The sequence below is a fragment of the Lepisosteus oculatus genome, chromosome 2 (genome assembly GCF_040954835.1).
Source record: "Lepisosteus oculatus isolate fLepOcu1 chromosome 2, fLepOcu1.hap2, whole genome shotgun sequence".
In the NCBI taxonomy this organism is placed as follows: Eukaryota; Metazoa; Chordata; class Actinopteri; order Semionotiformes; family Lepisosteidae; genus Lepisosteus; species Lepisosteus oculatus.
Window position 1 is genome coordinate 36,788,753 of NC_090697.1, and position 20,780 is coordinate 36,809,532.

Consider the following 20,780-nt stretch of genomic DNA (forward strand, 5'->3'; position numbering starts at 1 on the left):
GGTAACATATTAGAATATGACATATAAGTACATAACAAATGTGTACTGCTTTATTTGATTGCTTTTTACTGGATATTCCACTGTACATAGTTTTACGTATTGAATTACATCTTAATTTGTATATATTGCTTCTAATAGTGTCTTTTTTAAAATGATTAATAATAATTTTTAAAATCTTAAAAATACCTGATGGGAAATATCAGAAAGTATTTTGGTGTCTTTGAAGGTAATCCGGTGATACTGGATAAGGATTTTGTAATGTTATCTCAAGCTGCTGGCAGTGCATCAGTAAATGACTGAAAGTATGCACTTGCATTACTCTTATCTAATTTTTAATGTCACTCTGGTATTATCCATTTAAGTGTGCTATGTATAGCAGTCTATATAAACATAAAAGGGGAAAAAAATGTGTACAAATCCAATTTAGAAGTGTGTTTGAACTTCACTGTCTGTTTGGTCTTTTTCAGTTTGATATCTTCTATTTGTTTTTTTTTATATTACTGCTTCTATTTTGAATAGAGAACAAAAATTAAATCACCATATTAATGCATTTTTTTAATTCTCTCCACTCAGCTTCAGTACTTCTTTTTTCTATACAAATCACAGTATTATAATCTGACAGAGATTCTTTGACAGTTATCAGTTGTCACAATATTCCTCTATAATGAAGAGTAGACCAGTACATATATGCAGGGTGCAATTTCTTTTGCCACAGTTGATTCCTTTAAGATACATTTTAAACAATAATATGACACTCCAGCACAGTTTAACAGATCATATAAAAATATCTTACCAAGGATATGTTTGTAGAATGATCGGGTGAAATAAATATTGACCAGCTGTCGGTGGTACAAAGCTAATCCCAGAATCTGTCCAGCAAAGCGGAAGTAGTTTAGGTGGTCAGGATTGACAGATGAATTACTGTTTGGCTGAAATGTAGTTCCTGAAATGCAAAAAAAGGCAAAAAAATCAATACTGATCTGTCTCCTAAGTTCCATTTTCTGTACACATAAAAAACAAACCAATTATATTCCAGCTCTGGGTCTGCATCCTGCAGTCTATCACAATTACAGAGATTAAATGCCAAATCAATCATCCTCAATTTAAAAAAAAAGTAAATCACTGATCATTTGTACTGAATGAACAGAAAAGTAAATTCAATGTGTGGATAGGGTTGGAATTTTCACTTTGTTATAACCCTTTTTTCATTTGTTAACAATTTAAAATCAATTGTATCACGTTTAGGAGGTAAGGCTTTGATCTAAACAACAATCATTGCTTAGCATCTATCATATTTGAAATAATTCACTAACATCTGCCTCATAACATATAAGTATAATATTGAAGAATAATACACCACTCTTCCTGGTTTTATAAATAATATAGGTATGAAAACAAACCAGTAATTCTGAATATAAATGCTAGGAGATAAAGATATTAAAAATTGATTAAACCTACAAAATTGTCACAAAAATCAAATTCCTGATACCCTGCCAATGTCATCACCACATTGAGTAACACTGACAACTGATGGAATCAGATGTGTAGAGAAAAACTGCTGTAATGTAAGTTATTTCGCATTCATGCTAACAACTGTGTATATCCAGTACACAATTTGATTACTAGAGAGAAGCCAGTCACCCGTACATTCAAAAAAACTAATTAATTTTTGCAAAAGAAAAACACCAGCAGCTAGTAGCTTTTTGTTTTTAAAAAAGTGCTTGGTTATACGAGACCACTTTTTCCTCACACAGGAGCAACATACCATGTAATAAAGAGGGAAACACGATTTAGGAGAGTGTGAAGTAACTTGAGGTGTTAGTGAATTTGTGCTGATACAGGGAATCGGAAAAACAGAAATAGTCTTAACAGAGAAAACAGAAGGAGATTGCCATCACATATGTGAAGGTGGATTTTAGAATGCCCTGTGACTATCTGTAGGATGGCGTATAGGCACAGAGAAAAGGGAACAGCTGTTAATTAATAGATAAATCATTAACAATGTTCATTCAGTTGCTTGAAAAATGGTTTGGGACTGTGCAAATATTTTTTTTGGTATAAATGGTACAAAATCTCTGTTTATAAAATGTATTATAAGGCCAAAGAAAACCTAAAGATCCTTTAAAGCTAGCTTAATATACAGTATACTGTATATGCATGCAAATTTATAATTAAAAACCAGTTGAACGATTCAAAAAAGAACCATTCATAGCACTGAAAAGTACAAATGTGATCAATACTTCATGGTGCCTTCCAATGTCTTACTCAGTTATGCATCACGTATATGAATGAGCTTAACAAACCTGATCTGCAGGGCTGTAGTCAATTCCTGAAATACTTTCACTATCATGAAGACCAGGGAGTGGATTTACTCATCACATCTCGTGAATGGCCAGGTCAGGGCAGAACTCCGATGCACAGGCTTCCTTACCAGTTTAGTAATCTAAAAGCAGTGTAAATGGCTTCCTTAAAATAATGTGATTTTGGACTGAATTAAAAAATAATGTGATTTAGGGGAATGAATGTTCATAAGTCCCTTCTGGAGAACTGATATATTGGTTGGACAGTATCACTTCTTCAAAAATACTATTGCCATCTATAAGATCATCCAGTAGCTCAAATTATAAAACAGTTTTACTAATTCCACTTTTTGTTTGCAGATGGTTCAGCTCAAATATGTTTATATGATTGTATTACTCAAATACACAAAGGCTATTTGAGCGCTATATATACCTAGATGTAAGATTTCAAAAAAGTCATGGAAGAATGTGCCATCTTTTTTGCAAACCACAGTAAATAGTTGACATGAAGTATAGTTTATGTCTTGCTGCTCTCCCATTTTACCTCATGCTGTGGAACTAATGTCTGGAGACTGCCTTGCATATGTTCTACCACTTTAGCAGTTAATTGTCAATTTTTGTTTTCCACACTCCTTTTCACAGCACAAAGTGTCTTGTCTTCTGGATTTGGGTGTCTAGGACACATAAATACTTGCCTATTCACTCCTATTGAACTTCATGATCACCCTGTTTACAGTCAGCAGCAGAATATCTAATGTCTAAACAAATTTGCTGCTGGGTTATACCAACAAAAGTGTACACATCTATGTAACTGTTTTCAAGGCCCATTTCTTTCTTATTAATCTCCAGTTTGTAGTGAGGCCATAGCTATTTTTCTGTATTCCTTTATTTCTGGGATATAACTCGATTTTCAGTATAACTAACTTTACCATCTATTATTTTAAAAATCTCACACAAAAGAGCTCAAAAACAAACAAGCCAGAAGAGTGATTTGGGGTTATCTTCTTAGAATATTAACCTCTGCTTAATCGTCTTCCTCCCAGATGCAGCAATCTGAAGGAATCTAATATTATAGTACTCATAATGATCTATTATTTAACCTGTTTTGTGAAGATTACCAAAGAAAATCTCAACAAGCTTAAACATATTTTACCATTAGCTCCTTTCCTCTCGGCATTTTAAATTAATTGCATTTTCTTTGCAACAACTCTCTAGGTCCTATCATCTCCTCCCACACTCTTTTCATAGCATTTTTAATCTGGTGATGCTCAAATTGTTCTCTTTTCCACCCACTGTTAATCATGTATCGTCCTGTATTTCTGCCTGTTTCGCAGGCAGCTCATCCTGGAAGCACTATCATTATCTTAAACTCAACTTCACAAACTGTGTCCAGCAGTTTCCATCGCCACCCTATCACCCTCCTCTATCAACAACCTCAATGTCACTCTAGACTCCTGTGTCTCCTACAACCAATACATCTCTTCTTTATCATGTTGCTACTTCTTGAGCAACGTTCCTTACTGGCTATTCTACACAGGAATCCTAAGCCCAACCCTTTATCTTTGGCAATCCCTGGCAAAGTTATTTAACAGAATCACAGTTAGTTATTATTGATATGATGAAACCCTGGGGCTTTTTTGGTTACTGTCAAGGATTCCTGCATCCTACATACATAGCAAACAGCGCTCCGGTAACCAAGTGCTCAACGGCAGAAAATAACAAAAATGATTAACCATAAGAAGTATCTCAACAGCTGTTCTGGCAGATGAAGACTGCAACACAATGAGACATCCTTGGTCACCATGTTTGCATTCCTTCAAGATGTGTGGGGAAGCTGGAGTGGAATGGTTTTTCCACAAAAAACGCACAACACATTTTATCCCTAGGACATGGTAAGTGGTGGCAAGAGCAGGGCAGTGAGAAAGTAAATATGGAAGACAAATCAGTGGTTTTCCTTTAATGTTCTGTATCTATACTACCTTTACACAATTACAGTTATTACAAATTTTTTTGCATAACACTTGCATTGTTGTCTCAGTTTATGCTAGCCACATGCTAAGCAAATACCTGTAATAATAAAGTCTATAGCATACAAAAGTAGCAATAGTTTTTCTGTTCTGGCAACTGTGCATTAAATTCCTAAACAGGGATTTGATTTCAAAATATTGAAACAATACAACTAGCAAGAACAGTCTCAAATGTGAGGAGGCACATCTTACTAACTGATAACTGACACTATATACTGTACATGCAAACATTATAACTACCTTAACCATAAACCAGCATAGTCTACTTTTTAAAATGTAAGTTCTTTTTCTAACCTTAGCCTAATAATTTTGCTATTTATGAATAGGTTTTCAGCTAGCTTCAAAACTAAATACAAATTACACAGGCAAACATTCCACATCAAGTCAAGAAAGAACCTAAAAAAGAAAGTGTGGCGGTTCATTTAAGTAATAGTTCTCATTTTCATTAAAATAATACATGCTCATTTGTATTTCCCCAGGGTCTTCACAAAGAAAGTCCTCTGAATGTTGTAGTGTTTAAAGCAAAGATAACTGCTTTGACATGTGTTTGACATTCACATCTTTAGAAAACCATGAGTCATAAGTAATGTACCATGATTATGTTGATCAAAATTGTTGTACTGAAATAGTCACCAGTGTTACCTCCACACTGCATAATTGGAGTGCATTGCTGTGCAAACTTTGTAGAGCGTTTATAAATGTTATAAGCACCAACAATTTCAAAACCTCCATTATTAATTTTTACTACTATAACAACTTGGACTCTTTATTAGTATCAAGCTTGTTATTTGGGAATATTTTATTCTAATTTATTAAACTCTTCAAAAAAACCTGATCACAGCAATTCAAAGTAAACTAGATGTTAGCAGCCAATATGAACAGCTGTAGTAGCTAAGCCATGTCAATCACTAATTAAAATCTAATTCACTTAAATGACATTTTATTCCTACTGCTTGTGCTGCAAAATACAGATATATGGATTAATATCTTTAAAATGGTTATTTATTGTTGTAGTCTTCTTATTTATTATTGTCATCCTGTAAAGCGCTTTGAGAAGCCACCTTTAAAGGCGCTATATAAAATAAAGTTTATTATTATTATTATTATTATAAAATATCAGTAGCATTGCCATAGAATTGTCTTCTTTTGCTTTTTCATCCTCAGTATTGTTTGCAGTTTTATCATTATCAGACACCGTAATTATAAACTCCACTCTTTTGTTAAGATATTGATACGTACAGTAGATATTAATCAGAAGCTGCACGCTACAGCACATACTGTACACACTTGTCTCACTGTTTACACATCACAATTTCTATGCAGCAAAATGACAGCATGTTATTGGCTACAACAAAAATGACGATACCTGATAATTTAACTACACTTGTCTTTTAAATCCAACCTTTTGTATATTTAGCAGGCTTTCCCAAACTATTTAGGATAGGGGATATACCTCATTATTTAGTGTTCCCCTATGTACATGTATTTTGGGGTTCATTGTACAGTATAATAAAGTTTTTTTTTGTTTTATGTTAATGATTCTCATAAAAATAAATTAGGCATTTCTTTCTTTTACATTACATTACAATGCTTTCAGAATATTTCAGACATTTAATACTTTCCTGCTACCTCTTCTGTTGAGACTATCTTTCTAAATATACAAGCACCTATTGATTTAACAGAATACCATTTCTATCATTTTCATTTAGCCAAGTTTCAAGCACTTCCATTAAATAATTTCATGCTCATGCAGTAGCTTGTATTTCTAATATATGTTTCTTAATTTTTGTACTTTTCAATGCCTAAGGCATTTTAGAACATTTTAATTTCAAATACAAATGAAAAATACTTTCATATTCGGGAGAAAATTACATCACTGAGCACAATTCATACAAATATTAAATAGAAAGTGAAAACACACAAACTACATGAAAGGAAAGAAATAAGATAACTAAGAATAAGATAATTTTAGTCAACTAAGTTGACTAAAATTAAAGATAGGCAGCAATGTAAGAATACCGAGATGAAATTGTGACACTTAGTTACGATGCAGATGTGCATCTCATATTATATTAAGATTTTTATATCTTACCATAAATAATTATATTTAGCACATTTTAAACAAAATGAACAAAAACTGAATTAGTAAAACCTTATGTATATGTTGCTGGAATCTCTCACATAAACCCAAAATTAGAGAAAAATACAGAGAACAATCCTGGCACTGTGAAAGATTGGAAGAAGTTCTAGATGTAAATTTCTAAATGGCAGACAAGTCTTAATTATATTTCTATTCAAACAAGAATAAAAGACTGCTAAGGGCACTATGTAACATCCTTTGGTAGATAACCATAAACTGACACATCCCACCAGGGAACCATTTCATATTTCTCTGCCAAAGATTATGGTTCAGGATACAAACATCTGTGGTGTTCAATCATTGTCAGCCATTTTCCCTCCATATTAACGAATGAGATGGGAAAGAATTTCTAATGTTTTACTGCAGTCACCCAAAGAGACAGTACTCACTAAAAGTTACATGTTAAAGTTACTATATTATAAACAGAAGCCTAGCATTAGACCTACCAAATTCAAGGTCAGATATTAGTCCAGGCACTGAATAAAAAATATGGTTCCTGAGCAGCTACAGTGGTATTTGTAAAAAAAACATATTTTAAAAATAAAACTTTAGCAGTTTAGTCAAACTCACCATCAGCAGACTGTGTAAACAAGGCATAATCTGGGTTAATGATCTCATTGGACAGGATATCAAACCATTCACGTACAACACCCTGGCCCTGGCAACAGAGGATATCAAAATGTTATAAGAACAAAGACCATCAAAGACAGGGCGCAAACAGTGTGTCCATCATTCACCATTCATACCCCCTGCAGACCCTCAGAAAGTAAGAGACATCTGAAAGGCATGTGGATCCTGAAGACAGAGCCCCAAAGCAATAAGGAAAAAAGACTCTCCTTTGTTATCCATTCCAGCCGACTGCTGCTTAGGAAATCTTACATATCCCATGTACTTCAGAGGGGGTTTGGATTGCTTTGTATTTTTCTGTTGAGCTTTGCAGTTGAAAGTGTTTTGCTTCTTTTGGCTACACCCTTCTGAAAAGTTACATGATAACATAAGGTATTATCTGGGATCCCTGAGCCAGCTGGGTTTTTTAGCCCCTCTATAAGTAATTCTCCTACATTCGGGATTGGATTCTGCACAGTACATAGCATTCCTTATTTCTACACTAGTGAGTTATTACATACATTGGCCACATTACCTCCATTAATGCTATGTCATGAAAGGAACTAGCTTTGCAATTATGGATTTGAAAGTACTTTCATTTGATGACCTCCAAGTTAGCTTGTGACCTAGATTACTTATCTCAACAACAATATAACACACTACAAAGTTGAAGGATTCTCTGAATTTGGGCTTTGATGATTTAAATTGAAGTAAATTGGGTGAAGGCCATTGTGAATCTTTACATATTTGAATAAATTCATCAAAAGCTAAGAATTCAAACATTAAAATTTAAATGTGAACTGTATGTCACTTGCACTTTCTGATGTAGTTTCTGTTCCTATGCTCACCAGCTTTGTACTACATTAACATTTTTGTACAAATCCATAATTTACATGCACACATATTCAGGCAGTGGACACAAAATGGAATCAGCAAAGTAAACTCAATGATTAGGGTGATGGGCCACCATGTACATCCACTACAACCTGTATGCATTGTGGATTAGAGGCTACCAGCATCTGGAATTCAGTAGAAGGGATGCAGCAGCATTCTTCTGTTTACTGAAAAGTCAATAAACACACACCTGGCTGTTGGAGCTGGAAATAGCAGTCTCCGGCATTGTTCCAGAAAATGAGCCCCACTAAGGTATCCCACTCTATGGTGTTCTCAGCAGACTGTTTTTGATTAAACTGGCTGCTTGAGCCCCATGTTGAAATTGCAGTTACTTAATTTGCAGCTGCTTGCCTGTTTCGCCTTGTGCCTTGTACAGATATCACAATCCTGCAGTATGTGTTTTGTTAAGCTGTATTGGTCAATAAATGCCAAATGCCCCCCAGATTTCATTAAACTCTCCATATGCAAACAATATTTTTATAGATGGCCCTCAGCATAGGATATCATTTGCTTAAGTCACATATGAGCCTCACCTGTAATACCTGCAATATGGCCAATTGTTCCTGAAACTAGAGATTAAAGTGTTAAAAAGTCAAGGTTTAGCTGTTGTGCCTTTATTTCCAAACAAACCTTGAGGTGTTGTGACAGGAAAAAAATAGAATCATAGGGCAGAGAAAATGGGCTAATTTGTTTGAATTTTTTTTTGTCATTTCCTAAATTTGCTTCTGCCGGCTTGACTCAGCCTTGCAAACTCCCTGCATGTCATCTCATTTAATTGTCCTTTATCTCAGAATATTTTCTGTGTGTTTACCCACCATCCCTTCTTCTCCATGGAAACGCACTGCAATCCCTTGCTTCAACTTCTCATTACTTGATTTAGACACAACTTCACAGCTGCTCCGGAAAATAGATTCTGCAAAATAAAACAGCTAACTGATTTTTTGCTTTGTTTTTATTTAAATGAGGGTTCTCTGGTGATCAAAACGAAACCTATTCAAATGAAACAATACCATTTAAGTACATTGCTGTAATGTTTATAACAATGTAGCAATAAGAAGCTAATCTTTTACATATGAAATGTTCATTGATACACTTTGAAGATAAAATGAAACAATACAGGCTTCTCTATTCCCAGTGCACTGTCAATAAAAAATAATTGCTCCTGTTAAAGTTTAATTTTAATCATCCCAATTAGGGGTCTTTCTACATGCTGCCGGACCACCTGGGGATACATTTAGTTGAATGCTTAAAATGTTAGGTTTTGCTGTAACACTGTTTTTCAGAAGGATATTTAAGAAAAAAAAACTCATGCAAATATCTGATTTGGGAATCAAGCACAATGTTCTTAAAGTATTAAATAAAAAGTGGTTGTAGTAACCATGGAAGTTTACTTTACTTAAATATTTTAACAATCTATTATATTTGATCTAAACCCTGGAAGTCAAATATGCATCTCCCACACAAGAGAAGTCCTAAAATATTTCCAGCAGTAATACAAAAAGGAACTTTTCATTTTTTGCTAAGCAATTAGCCCAGCAAAATTCAGTGCTTTTAAATAAAAAAATCTCAATCTTTTCTATAAAGGTCTGTCCAGGAAGAAATCCACTTAAAGAACAATGTAATAATGTAATAAATGTAGTCAATAATTTCATCTTCAATTCTTTAAATAAGGTACTAATTTATTAAAGAACCCTTTGGGGTGGCAAAGTGGTTAGCATTGCAAACTCGCAGCACTTGGGTTCTGGGTTCAATTCTTAGGGCACTATCTGCGTGGAGATCTGTGTGGATTTCCTCTGGGTACTCCGGTTTCCTTCCGCAGTCCAAAGACATACTGGTAGGTTAATAAGCTTCTGGGAAAACTTACCTGGTGTGAGTGTGTGTGTCTGTTTGTGTCTGTGCATGTCCTGTGATGGAATGGTGTCTCACCCAGGTATATCCTGCCTTGCAACTATTGTTTGCCAGGATAGGCTCCGGCAAAAACCGGGATCCTGTACTGGATGAAGTTGCTAGAAAATGGATGAATAGATTTTTTTCTGTTTTATTCTTTGTGCATTTGTGTCTGCTGGTTTTTCTTGCTTGAGTACCAAGGGTTCTATATCTCAGCTTGAGGGTCAGAAACATAGACAGCAAATTTTGCTGCTAAACAGTATGTAAATACTTTGCACGCCTACCCTCATCCATAACATTTCAGTCATCCGTAATAACATATGCCAGGACCACAGTATTGCTTATGGCAATATTCAGACATATTAGAACACAACCACTTGTCATTTATGAAGCTTTCCATGCAAAATATATTAACCCACTGCATTTACCGTTTTAACTAAATACACAGTATATGAATTGAAGTCAAATGTAACCACATTTCAACAGTTCTTGGAAATGTTTTTAGTCTTTGGATTGCCTTCTTGGAATATGAATTATCTGCCAAGATAGCATCTTTCTATGTTAAATAGCACAATAACAATTTTGAAATATTTACAAATGAATCATAACTCCATAAATCATGCAAAGAGCTACCAAAAACAAACAAAAAATTCTCACCCAGTTTACAGTGAGACAATTTCTTATGATATTTGAAATTGTTTGCATATTACAGTCACAAGTAATATTGTACAATCAGAACACATTGTGGAAAACTCTAATATTTTATTAAATAGTATCGTTCAAATCCCAAACCACAGAAGAAAATAGGTATTCCAATAATTTTCATACATTATTAAATGTGAAGAAAATATATTATATTGAAGAGATTAGAGATTATGAATTTTCTATTTTTAATATGCATACAGTGTCAGCATGAAATCGTATATCTCCCTTTAGAAAACCATGAATTTGCCAGCAATTAGCCATAGCACAGAAAGAAACAAAGTGGATGAGAGACCACTTCACCGACTGCTGCATGTGCAGTGATTATGTTTTAAAGAAAAACAACAATCTGAAAGCAGTAAGAAGAGTGGATTTAGTACTGCAATAGCAGCCTGAAGCAAGTCAATTAAAACATATTCTCAACTTGACATTCAATTTTGAGAAACATCCTCTTAATAACATATAGTACTGCTTGAGAAGTGTCTGAAACAATCTGCTATTCATACTTAATTTGCAACAACTGTGGTTCATATATGCTACTGAAAGCTGCTAATATACACCAAATTCATATCAGTTTGTTCTCTCTGGTGGCACTGAAACTTTGGTGACACTGGACTTTTCAAAGCTTGCAAGAACAGCATGCACTCATTACAATTTTGTGAAAGAAAAAATGAGCTGCAAAGCAAATCCACAGCGGCAGACTGTAAAATAGAGGGTACCAACTGCAGGAACTGAAACATTCAGAACAAAGAACATTTCTAAGAAGCAGATAACAAAAGTTATGCTTGAACATATAACAAGAGATTGCATGCAAGTGAAAGGGGTAGATAAGATTTGATTCATGGTATGGTAATACTGGATGTCTTCAGTCCTTCCTTCAATTCACTATAGTGCATCTTGAGACTGGAAACGTTCCTTTAGAAGAGCAGACATAGGAAGGGTTACTAAGTCATGTTCTTAGTTTAAATAAATGAGGGGCGACGACAACACCGAAGCTAACTGTCTCCTCTCAATACTTCTTATTCACAGGTTAGTAATAATATTGTAACGCATACGGCCTCCATTGCTTGCGAGAGCTGAGCTGGCTTACCAGAGCCGTGACGTCAATGCCCTCCCCTGTGAATAGCAGTTGCCACAGCCGCTGGGCCGACAGGAGATTTCACTTTGGCTCAAGAGGCGGGGTCCCTGTTGAGTGACGCCGGAGGCCTGGGTTCAAGTCCCCGACGGTGGGGGGCCCACGTGATGCAGCAGCGGCGAGGGTGCCCACGTGAACCCCAAAGCGTTACAATATATTTATATGTTACATGTGATGTTCGAGTTTGTCATCCCTGAATATATGCAAAGTTTGTCTTTACGTAGCAGTGGAGCTGATAACTATTCTTTGTTGCGTACATCACTTTGTTAGTTTAGAATAAATGAGTTACAATGAAAACACTGAAGCTAATGCCCTCTCAATACTCCATATTTATAGTTATGGTGATCCCATGCTTGTATTGCTGGTACCTGTAACACAAGCCCTGATCTTGTCCCACTGAAAATCATAAAGTATCAGGAAGAATTTAGATATGCCCCTATAAGTACTGGTGTAAGAATGTGTAAGTCTGAGAATTTTGGGGGGCCTGTTTGTGGGGTGCAGGCATTTTGTTAGAAAAAAACATTTAGGGAAAAATGTTTGATTTTACTCTTTTGAAAAGTGCTGGATAAAATTAAGAGCCTTGCCCTAACCAGCACATTGCTGTTGTCTCCAATTCAGTCCCTGTCAGATATAAGATTTGGTTTGAAATATTGTTTAAGAAAAGTTTATCGACTCTGCTAATTTGGCTTCAGGCCTATGTAAACAAAACCATGGCACCAGCCATGCACAGCAACCATGGGGTTTACAATGTAAGTGTGATGTTTTAAGATTATTGAGTGCCTTAGGTAAGTAAAGAATGACTCACTTCACAAGCATATGTATCAATAACTCACCTAGAAAAGGACATTCTTGTTTACTTCCAAGGGGCTTTATGTCTTGTCTAGGTGTGTTTATGGTACAGAGGGCAACCTGACATTATGGTAATTTAGCTTAGTGAACCACAAAGATAAAATAGTTCTACAGAGTGCGTGTGTCATGCCCTAAGAATCACTGAGAGAACCTCCTGTTGCCAATTAAACATATTTCATTTCCATAATCCAGTTAGTCAAGCACAGCTGAAAAGAATTTAGGAAATTCTGAATAATGCTTCTGCGAAACGATCTCCAAGGCCATTTGTATTTGGAATGGCAATGACTTTGATATTATTTTCTTAAATCACAATTAAAATACTTGAACAATGTCCCCTATGGCAGTTCAAAATATATATATTTGTGCAAAACTGATATTCTTTAGATTCTTTAGTGTTTTCTAATACTTGTGAGGAAGACTATCATAAAGTATTTTTTAAAACAACATCTCAATCTGTACTAATAAATCTAAATATTGTGTTTTTTTCTGCTGGGAGTATGCATCCTATCAAAACATTTTTCTTTGCCATGACATCATCAATAGGCAAGCACATGGCACTGCAGGACAAACAAAAAGTATTGTAGAGTGAATTGATCAACCATAACCACAAACATGGGCAACCACAACTTAATGATCTTAACTATTTGCATTGGGGACTAAGCCCAACAAACGAGAGCCCAAGTGCAGGTTTGAATTATTTAGTCCAGAGGAATTCTGTTGTGAAACCTCCACTCACTGCCTACAGCAGCACCCTTAGGTTGTTGGAGATACATCTAGTTTCCTGGGTGCGAGATGGAGTAGTTCCATTCGGGATAGTTTGTACTCTGGTTGAAGTAGACTATCACCTGTTGTCCATCAGACTGCCCTTGCACCAAGCACTGCCCCAGTGCCCAAAACACTGAAACTGGTGTCTAGAAGTAGGGGCTCATCACAAGCAGGGTCTGGTCAGGGTGTTGGTCAGCCAGAACTAGGGGCAGGGAGAGAACCTCCTTGAGAGCACAGAAAACTTCCTTGTAGTCTTCTATCAAGGCAAACTGACCCCACTTATCCATCAGGTGGTGCATCAGACTGACAGCCAGACAGCAGTCAGACTGCAAACCCCTGGAAGGACCTACAGTAGTAGGACATGAAGCTTTGGAACCCCTCAGAACTCCATCACTGTGTTGGGGGAATATCCTGATCATAGGCACAGCACCCTATGCATGTTATCTGTAGTGTCTGAGGTGTTGTCTTGGAAGATATCTGGTCACGTACTGCACAATATAGCCATGGTGAGCCTTTCATAACAGTATCATTCTCACTGTACTTCCACCTGTTGATATTTTGGTGTCTAAAAGTGCTGGGCTCCATCCCAGATATTCTTCTGCATCTAGTTCAATTAAGAACCATAATTTTCCAGGAGATTATACTTATGTTGCCTTTCTTCATGTTTTCTCTTACCATATCTTGCAGAAAGGTGATATCCACAAGGCTACCCAATAGGGAGTGATGAGGGAGACTATGTTTAGGGAATGTTTCCTATCCCCCTCCCCAAAAAGGGTGAGCCGGGCAGATCCCAGTCGCAGTTACAACTGCTGATATGCACTTCTTCTTCAACCTAAGTGTGCCTCCGTGCCAGTTCATGACTAGGAGCTTCACTACCCTTACCCATCACCCATCACCATTTTATGGCTGCTACAGCACTTGGTGAATATATTGAGAAAAGATATATGACAATATTTTGTATATCAGCTTCCAAGACATTTCTTGTCAGAGTACAGACTCAATCCAATGGCAAGAAAACCAAGGATGTCTCATTCAGCTTCAGTCTTAATCTGCCAGGACTGTTGTTCAGATATTTCTGATGGTATATCTTCTATTCCCTGTTATACCATTGTGTACTGGGTTACCAGAGGTACACTTGCTTACTATGCTGTATTATTTAATTGGTGATGATATTGTTCAAAGCCACTAAGAATTGTGACCATTTAGACTGGACAATTTACCGAAGCAAAGTGAATGGAGTATCTTGCTCAAGGGTACAACAGCACTGCTACACCTGAAAGGTAAATCTCCAACCTTCTAGTTATGACCCCACAGCCCTACCACTACCTCGCAGTCTATGTTACTTATTGTCCAGGTTTCACACAAGGTAAGGGAGCAGACGTTGGAACTCTAAACTATGTTAAAAGGCATACACAAAATAAGGCAAGAAAGATGCCTATTGTGTTCACCTACAACTTATATTTATTTTACCAATCTAATGCTATCTATTTGGTAAATGGTCTGAAAGCAGAGGGAAAATATTACAAAGCTCTTCCTGAAATTCTCCCCAACAAACGAGACTAGCTGTATTGGAACCATCACTACTAAGCTACATTTACTGCCATTGAATACCTTGGAATACCAAATGTATACCTTGAACCAAATTCTAATAAAGCAAAAAATAAATAAAATGCTTTCATTTAAAATACATTCAAAATGGTATCATATGACATAAAGGATCCAAGGCAATTACGAGCCAGTACTTAATTACTGATCTGTAAAGTTATCACACAACAGTTGGTTTATCAATCAAGTGTCAAAGAGTAACAACTGAATGAATGTTTGCTAAAATAGGTATTCTACATATCTTCAATCAATTTTGAGCATAAAAACTGTTTCATATACAAGGAGTTATGTATAACTGCTAATTGAAAATTTATCCTGCTACAGTTTTAAAAGCTTCCTACAGTTTCTCATATAGTTCATTCTAGGGCTAGGCGATATGGCCTAAAATTTTTATCACAGTATAATTTTAATTTTGGACAGTAACGATAGTACAAGACTTGGAGAATACATTTTTATTGCCTGGAGTTAACTATTAGGCTATTATTAACTCTTGGTTAGCTACTGTGTTGTTTCTTTAATTTTTAAAATTTTAAAATTTAAATTTCACATTGAACTGAAGTAGAAGTCGAACATTTTAAGAACATTTTTATTTTGCAGAACTGACACTGGGACATTTAATTTTGAGAAGCAGCTGCTCAGACTCTTCTTTTTCTGATTGTGGTCCAACTTTTAAATTCTGAACTATTTCCAATCAACCGAAGAAGCACCCTTCTTTTCAACAATTTTGTCACTTGTTCCCATCACGCTAACGCTGCCTTTCTCCATTTCTCCGCGTATTTGTGTTTGCAGACGGGCACACCGAATAAGTGCATTTGTTTTCACGGAAAAGGGAAGAGGACACCGTGTGTTTTTATTGGCCGCAATGACCTCAGATCCATCATAAACCGGACGTCAGAACCACTGAAGATCAATAATTCTGAATCTATCAGATTTCCAAATATCAGCAAGATGAACATTTCCAGAATGATATAATTGGAGCTAAAATATGGCAGAATTTAAAACTATGACAGGTCAATAGCAAAAATTTCCGAACCCCATTTTGCAACGATGCTGGCAGAGCAATCTAAGTAAAAATCAAAATCAATTCTCTACCGGTATAAATGGTATAGCCAAGTCCATATCGTAGTACATATTTCTACCAGTAAACCATCTATACCAGTTATACCACCCACCCCCTAGTTCATTCTTGTTGTTACTTGAAAAATTTTGGAGACTTAATATCTTCATTATGCATTCAATGTATACAGAGTAAATTTTGAGATCCTTGTTAGAATTGTTTCTTTTTTATTGTGCTGTTGTCTCTTCTATAAGAGAACAAAACAATTTGTCCTCTCCTTTATATTTCATTAAAATTCAAGCAATTGGTTCAAAACATAGATGGGGCATGTGATCAAGGAATAAAAATGTGACTGCAATAAACAAAACACTTTTACTGCGCTTTCAGGGCAGTTCAGTACGTCGATGAAAGGACAGTTTTCTGGTATAACTGGCATTTGGTTCACTTCAACAGGGGCTCTCAGAACATTCTTATGAAACCAGTGCTGGGAAAAGGTGTTTTGGCCACAAAAACACCAAATATATCAAAACATTAAAATCTATTATTAAACACGCCTTCCTTCAAATGAAATGATTAACTTTTAAAAAAAATAATTAATGCTCAATAATATAGGAATATTTTTTAAAATTTGAGTTTTGCAATTTTAAAGAAAAAAATGACATTAGAATTGTGACAAGAAAAGTTTCTGTATTGAAATTAAGAAGTTGCAGAACACATTGTGTGCAACACATTTATGCCTCATGTAAATATATATTTAAATGCTTGTAATCATTTGCATTGCATATCATCATGCTAAAGGGGGCATCTGCAAGACACATATGTGTTCTATAATTAAATAAGACAAAGAAGATTTTAGGGGACAAAAATTAAAAGCTAATGAACCCTGATTAATAAGCTAATGAACCATGTCTTAAATGATCCTGCACAGGATTTGAAATCCTAGTTGTGATGAATCCTGGGTTCAGCACAATAAAAATGCTAATAAAGATGCATATCATTAAAGTACCTCTGTGAACAAGGAGAATGTCATTCTCATTGACGGGTCTGTGCACCATATCAGAGTCAGGCTGACCGGCGTGGAGATGCTCATAGAACCACTCGCATCTGTCTTTGAATGGCTGTAGGAAACAAGGACATGAAAAATGACAGCTCATTAGCAAATGTTAATTACCCATCCGCAACTTCGACGAAGGGAGCAAACCATTTCAATTTCAAATAATTAGCCTCCGTTCTGGCACTTTTAAATAATGAGCTCTGGAGATACTCAATGTGGTAATTAATACATTTAAAAAGTACAGAATAATAATGCAAAACAAAACTTGCATGTTGAGTGATTCTTCAAAATGTTTCTTCAAAGGTATTTCTTTAACTTGGTTAGAGAGAACAAGAAAATTGGGAAAATATTACCCTTCAGTAGAATACAACGAAAAACATACAGTTACAAGATTATCATTCCTTCTAGGAAAATCAAAATAATTTTAACCAGAGGCAAAAATTTGCAACACCAGGTTAAGATTTGTTATTTAAAGGATCTGAATTTTGCCAGCAGCCATATCACCCTGGCAGCCCACTGAAGCAGGTGTGAGCCTGGTCATTACCAGGATGGGAGACCTTCTGGGACAAACTAAGGTTGCTGCTGGAAGTCGTGGTTAGGAGGGCCAGTAGGATGCGATCTGCGTGGGTCCTAATCCCCCAGTATAGTGATGGGGACACTATACTGAAAATAGGCACTGTTCTTCGGATGAGACATAAAACCGAGGTCCTGACTCTCTGTGGTCATTAAAAATCCCAGTGTGTTTCTCGAAAAGAGTAGGGGTGTTACCCTGGTGTCCTGGCTAAATTTCCCATTGACCTTTACCAATCATGGCCTCCTAATACAACCCATCTATGAATTGGGTTAATCACTCTGTTTCTCCTCCCCACTGATAGCTGATGTGTGGGGAGCATTCTGGCACACTATGGCTGCCGTCATGTCATCCAGGTGGATGCTCCACATTGGTGGTGGTGGAGGGGTCCCCATTACCTGTAAAGCGCTTTGAGCGGTATGACCAGAAAAGCACTAAATAAGTGTAAGCAATTATTATTATTAAGGCTGTGTTCACTTAAATTTGTTTGGAATGAGACACATTTACTCAGTCAAGATGACATGACATCTACAAAAAATATATAGCACCTATATCTTTAAATCAAAGTCTATGGATGTGGCAATATCATTTTTAAATACTATAACTCCAGTTTAAATTCTATGAGAAAAGCCTCATAACTTTGTAGAGGGTATGTGCTACCTTTTCAGTAGCACAAACTGAAACAATCTGGCATGGGAGCCAATCATGAACTCATACACAGTGTTAGTACCTGACATTTTGGCTGCAACTATATAATCTCATATCATTCGCCTTTCTAAATCATTAAACAACTCCCCTTTTTTCTGTAATTGAAATAACTGGGGTAGCCCACACACTACTGTTAAAACATCTGCTTTTATCTCTAGCTTTGTAAAAGGGCTGAATAATGTGTGGCGAAACTCAGCAGCACCTGCAGAAAGTGAACTGCATTAGCTGCCCTTTTGAGATTTAAATAGATAGCCTTTTTGTGGCAAGATGACAGCTTAATAACTTTACACCTGCAAGTCTGTGAGGTGTTACAGCGAAAAGTGGGATCTGTTTGTTCAGCATTAGCTGGCCCATAAAACATTTTTTTTTTCCAATTATAACTGACTTTAAATAGAGCTGAGTTGCAGGAAAAAAGCCGACATTAAGCTTTAAATTTGATAAACATTGTCTATAGATTTGTCTTTTGACCCTCAAAGGATAAGCATTGAATGTTTTAGATTACAGGAGTTTAATCTTGGAGAAAAAATGACTTATTCAGCACAACAGATACTGAATTCAAATAAGGGTGCTTTACCTGGGCTTTTATGATATGCATGAACCTCGACATCAATTCAGGGCACTCGAGGAGGAAGTGAAAATGGTTGAAAATTATTTTGGGGTTTCTGAAAAACAAAACACATATTATGTTTGTGACTTCTGAAACGGTTACATTTTTTTATTTTTCTACACTGTTAGCTGGAGAGGCATTGCACACCCACCTGGTAACAAAGCATTTCAGCACTTCATCATGCTTGCAGACAAACTCTATGAACCGGGGCGATGTCATTCTGTATAAGGAAGCAAAAACATGGAAATAACATGGAAAAACTGCACTTACATGGAAAAAATCAGTGCTAAATCATGCTAAAAGCAATTTAGCAATAATGCATGTATGCAAAAATCTAGAGCTTTCACAAATGCAACCCATGCAAAGCTCAGGAAGGATGCAGTATGCTTAAAGAAAAGTTGTATGCTGTAACTCTTAATATATCAAAATAAAAAAGCATCCTGATTACCAGCAATATTGTTTTCAATACCTGAATATTAAGCAAAATAAATTCTATTAATTTTTGCTCATATTATAAAATAAAAGAAATATACTACCATTTAGAAGGTTAAATAAATTATTTTCCTGATACATCAAAGTCTGATTCTCTTCGCAACACATTCTACAAAATATATTTCAGCACACTTAAATACTTTATTTATTGCATTGAGACCGATTGGAAATAAAGTATTGTACAACTACACACCTGGAATTCAAATACAATAGAACTTGTTTTCAGAGATGTAAAGTATTCAGTGTAATCACTGAAAGATGCATTAAAAAAACATTATTCAATAACCACTAAGTCCAATATAAGATCGAGCAGAACCCAACAAACAATAGGATAAGACAGGATATTTCAATTTGTTAAAAAAATAACAGTGGATAAAATTAAATGTTGTGTCTTTTACCTGTAAAATTATGAATAGATTAGTTTAGAGATTTCAAAGTCCTGCAACTACTTATTGAAACTCATCATTGAAACAAAGACCAAAGACCAGAGATAGTAGATGTATTTAAGATCATAAATGTGAGATACTTTTTTACACAGATAATCAAGATTGAATGGAGCAAAACTGTACAACCATGCTGTTAAAGATCATTCTCTGGGATGCATCAGGTAATGGCTTGATTGGATTCTTCAATCAGCATGCTGCTAGGTATTGAGAAAAACTCGGGTGCCAAACGGCTTCCTGTTGTTTGTAATCTTTTATATGCATGTGAAGATTGCTTTTACAAATCTCAAAATTTATGTTTGACTATTAAAAAATGGTAGTCCTTTTTGAAGAAAGTGTATTAAAAAAGTCTGGTCTACATTCAATCACCTCCAAGATGCCCTGTATTGTCAATGTAGCTTTAGATTGTTTATCAAACAGTTGGACCAAATATTTTGAATTTTAATGTGAATAAACATACAAATTTAACTTAGAGAACTAGAGAATTCACTTGTGTACTAAATGTGGTGCCAGAATCTCAGTCTTAATTACCTGGCAGTCAAACAGTCCATATGGCAGTTATCTTAAGTTTCAAGTTAACAGCAAAGACTTTAGCACAATCTTCTTTTTAAATGCAAGAACAAAATATGTTTCTAAAAAAGTTTATTATATAAAATTTTAATTAACTGTTTTTCAAACTTGTACGTTCAGGTTTGTGAAACCAAAACAACTAATACAATATTGTGGAGTCTGTTATAAAAGCATATTTATATATTTATATAGCTACTCTAAGCACACTACGACCTTGCCTTATTTCAACTACAGTCCTTAATGAATTTCTTTTGACACAGTTTCTAAAATGCTATGGTGTCGTAGGGTGTAAGTGAAAGATATTGACAGGTTTGTATGGAGTTACTTGTCTTATTGACCAGATGGCTGGGAGATTTCCTAAAGAAAGA

The 20,780-nt window shown here is 35.6% G+C and overlaps 1 protein-coding gene across 4 annotated transcripts in view; it reads right to left on the reverse strand.

Annotated features, from left to right (window-relative positions):
* Positions 1-20,780, reverse strand: part of hace1 (HECT domain and ankyrin repeat containing E3 ubiquitin protein ligase 1) — a 56,176-nt gene that overhangs the window by 15,433 nt on the left and 19,963 nt on the right. For 3 of the 4 annotated variants that reach the window (XM_006625958.3, XM_015351063.2, XM_015351055.2), the window contains exons 13-18: positions 19,059-19,127; positions 18,875-18,962; positions 16,974-17,085; positions 8,783-8,880; positions 7,038-7,125; positions 794-943 (exon numbers count right to left, since the gene is read on the reverse strand). In XM_006625958.3, the coding sequence (XP_006626021.1) occupies positions 794-943; positions 7,038-7,125; positions 8,783-8,880; positions 16,974-17,085; positions 18,875-18,962; positions 19,059-19,127 (605 nt within the window). The remainder of the gene's footprint in view (positions 1-793; positions 944-7,037; positions 7,126-8,782; positions 8,881-16,973; positions 17,086-18,874; positions 18,963-19,058; positions 19,128-20,780) is intronic. The other variant, XM_015351066.2, reaches the window with a different exon arrangement.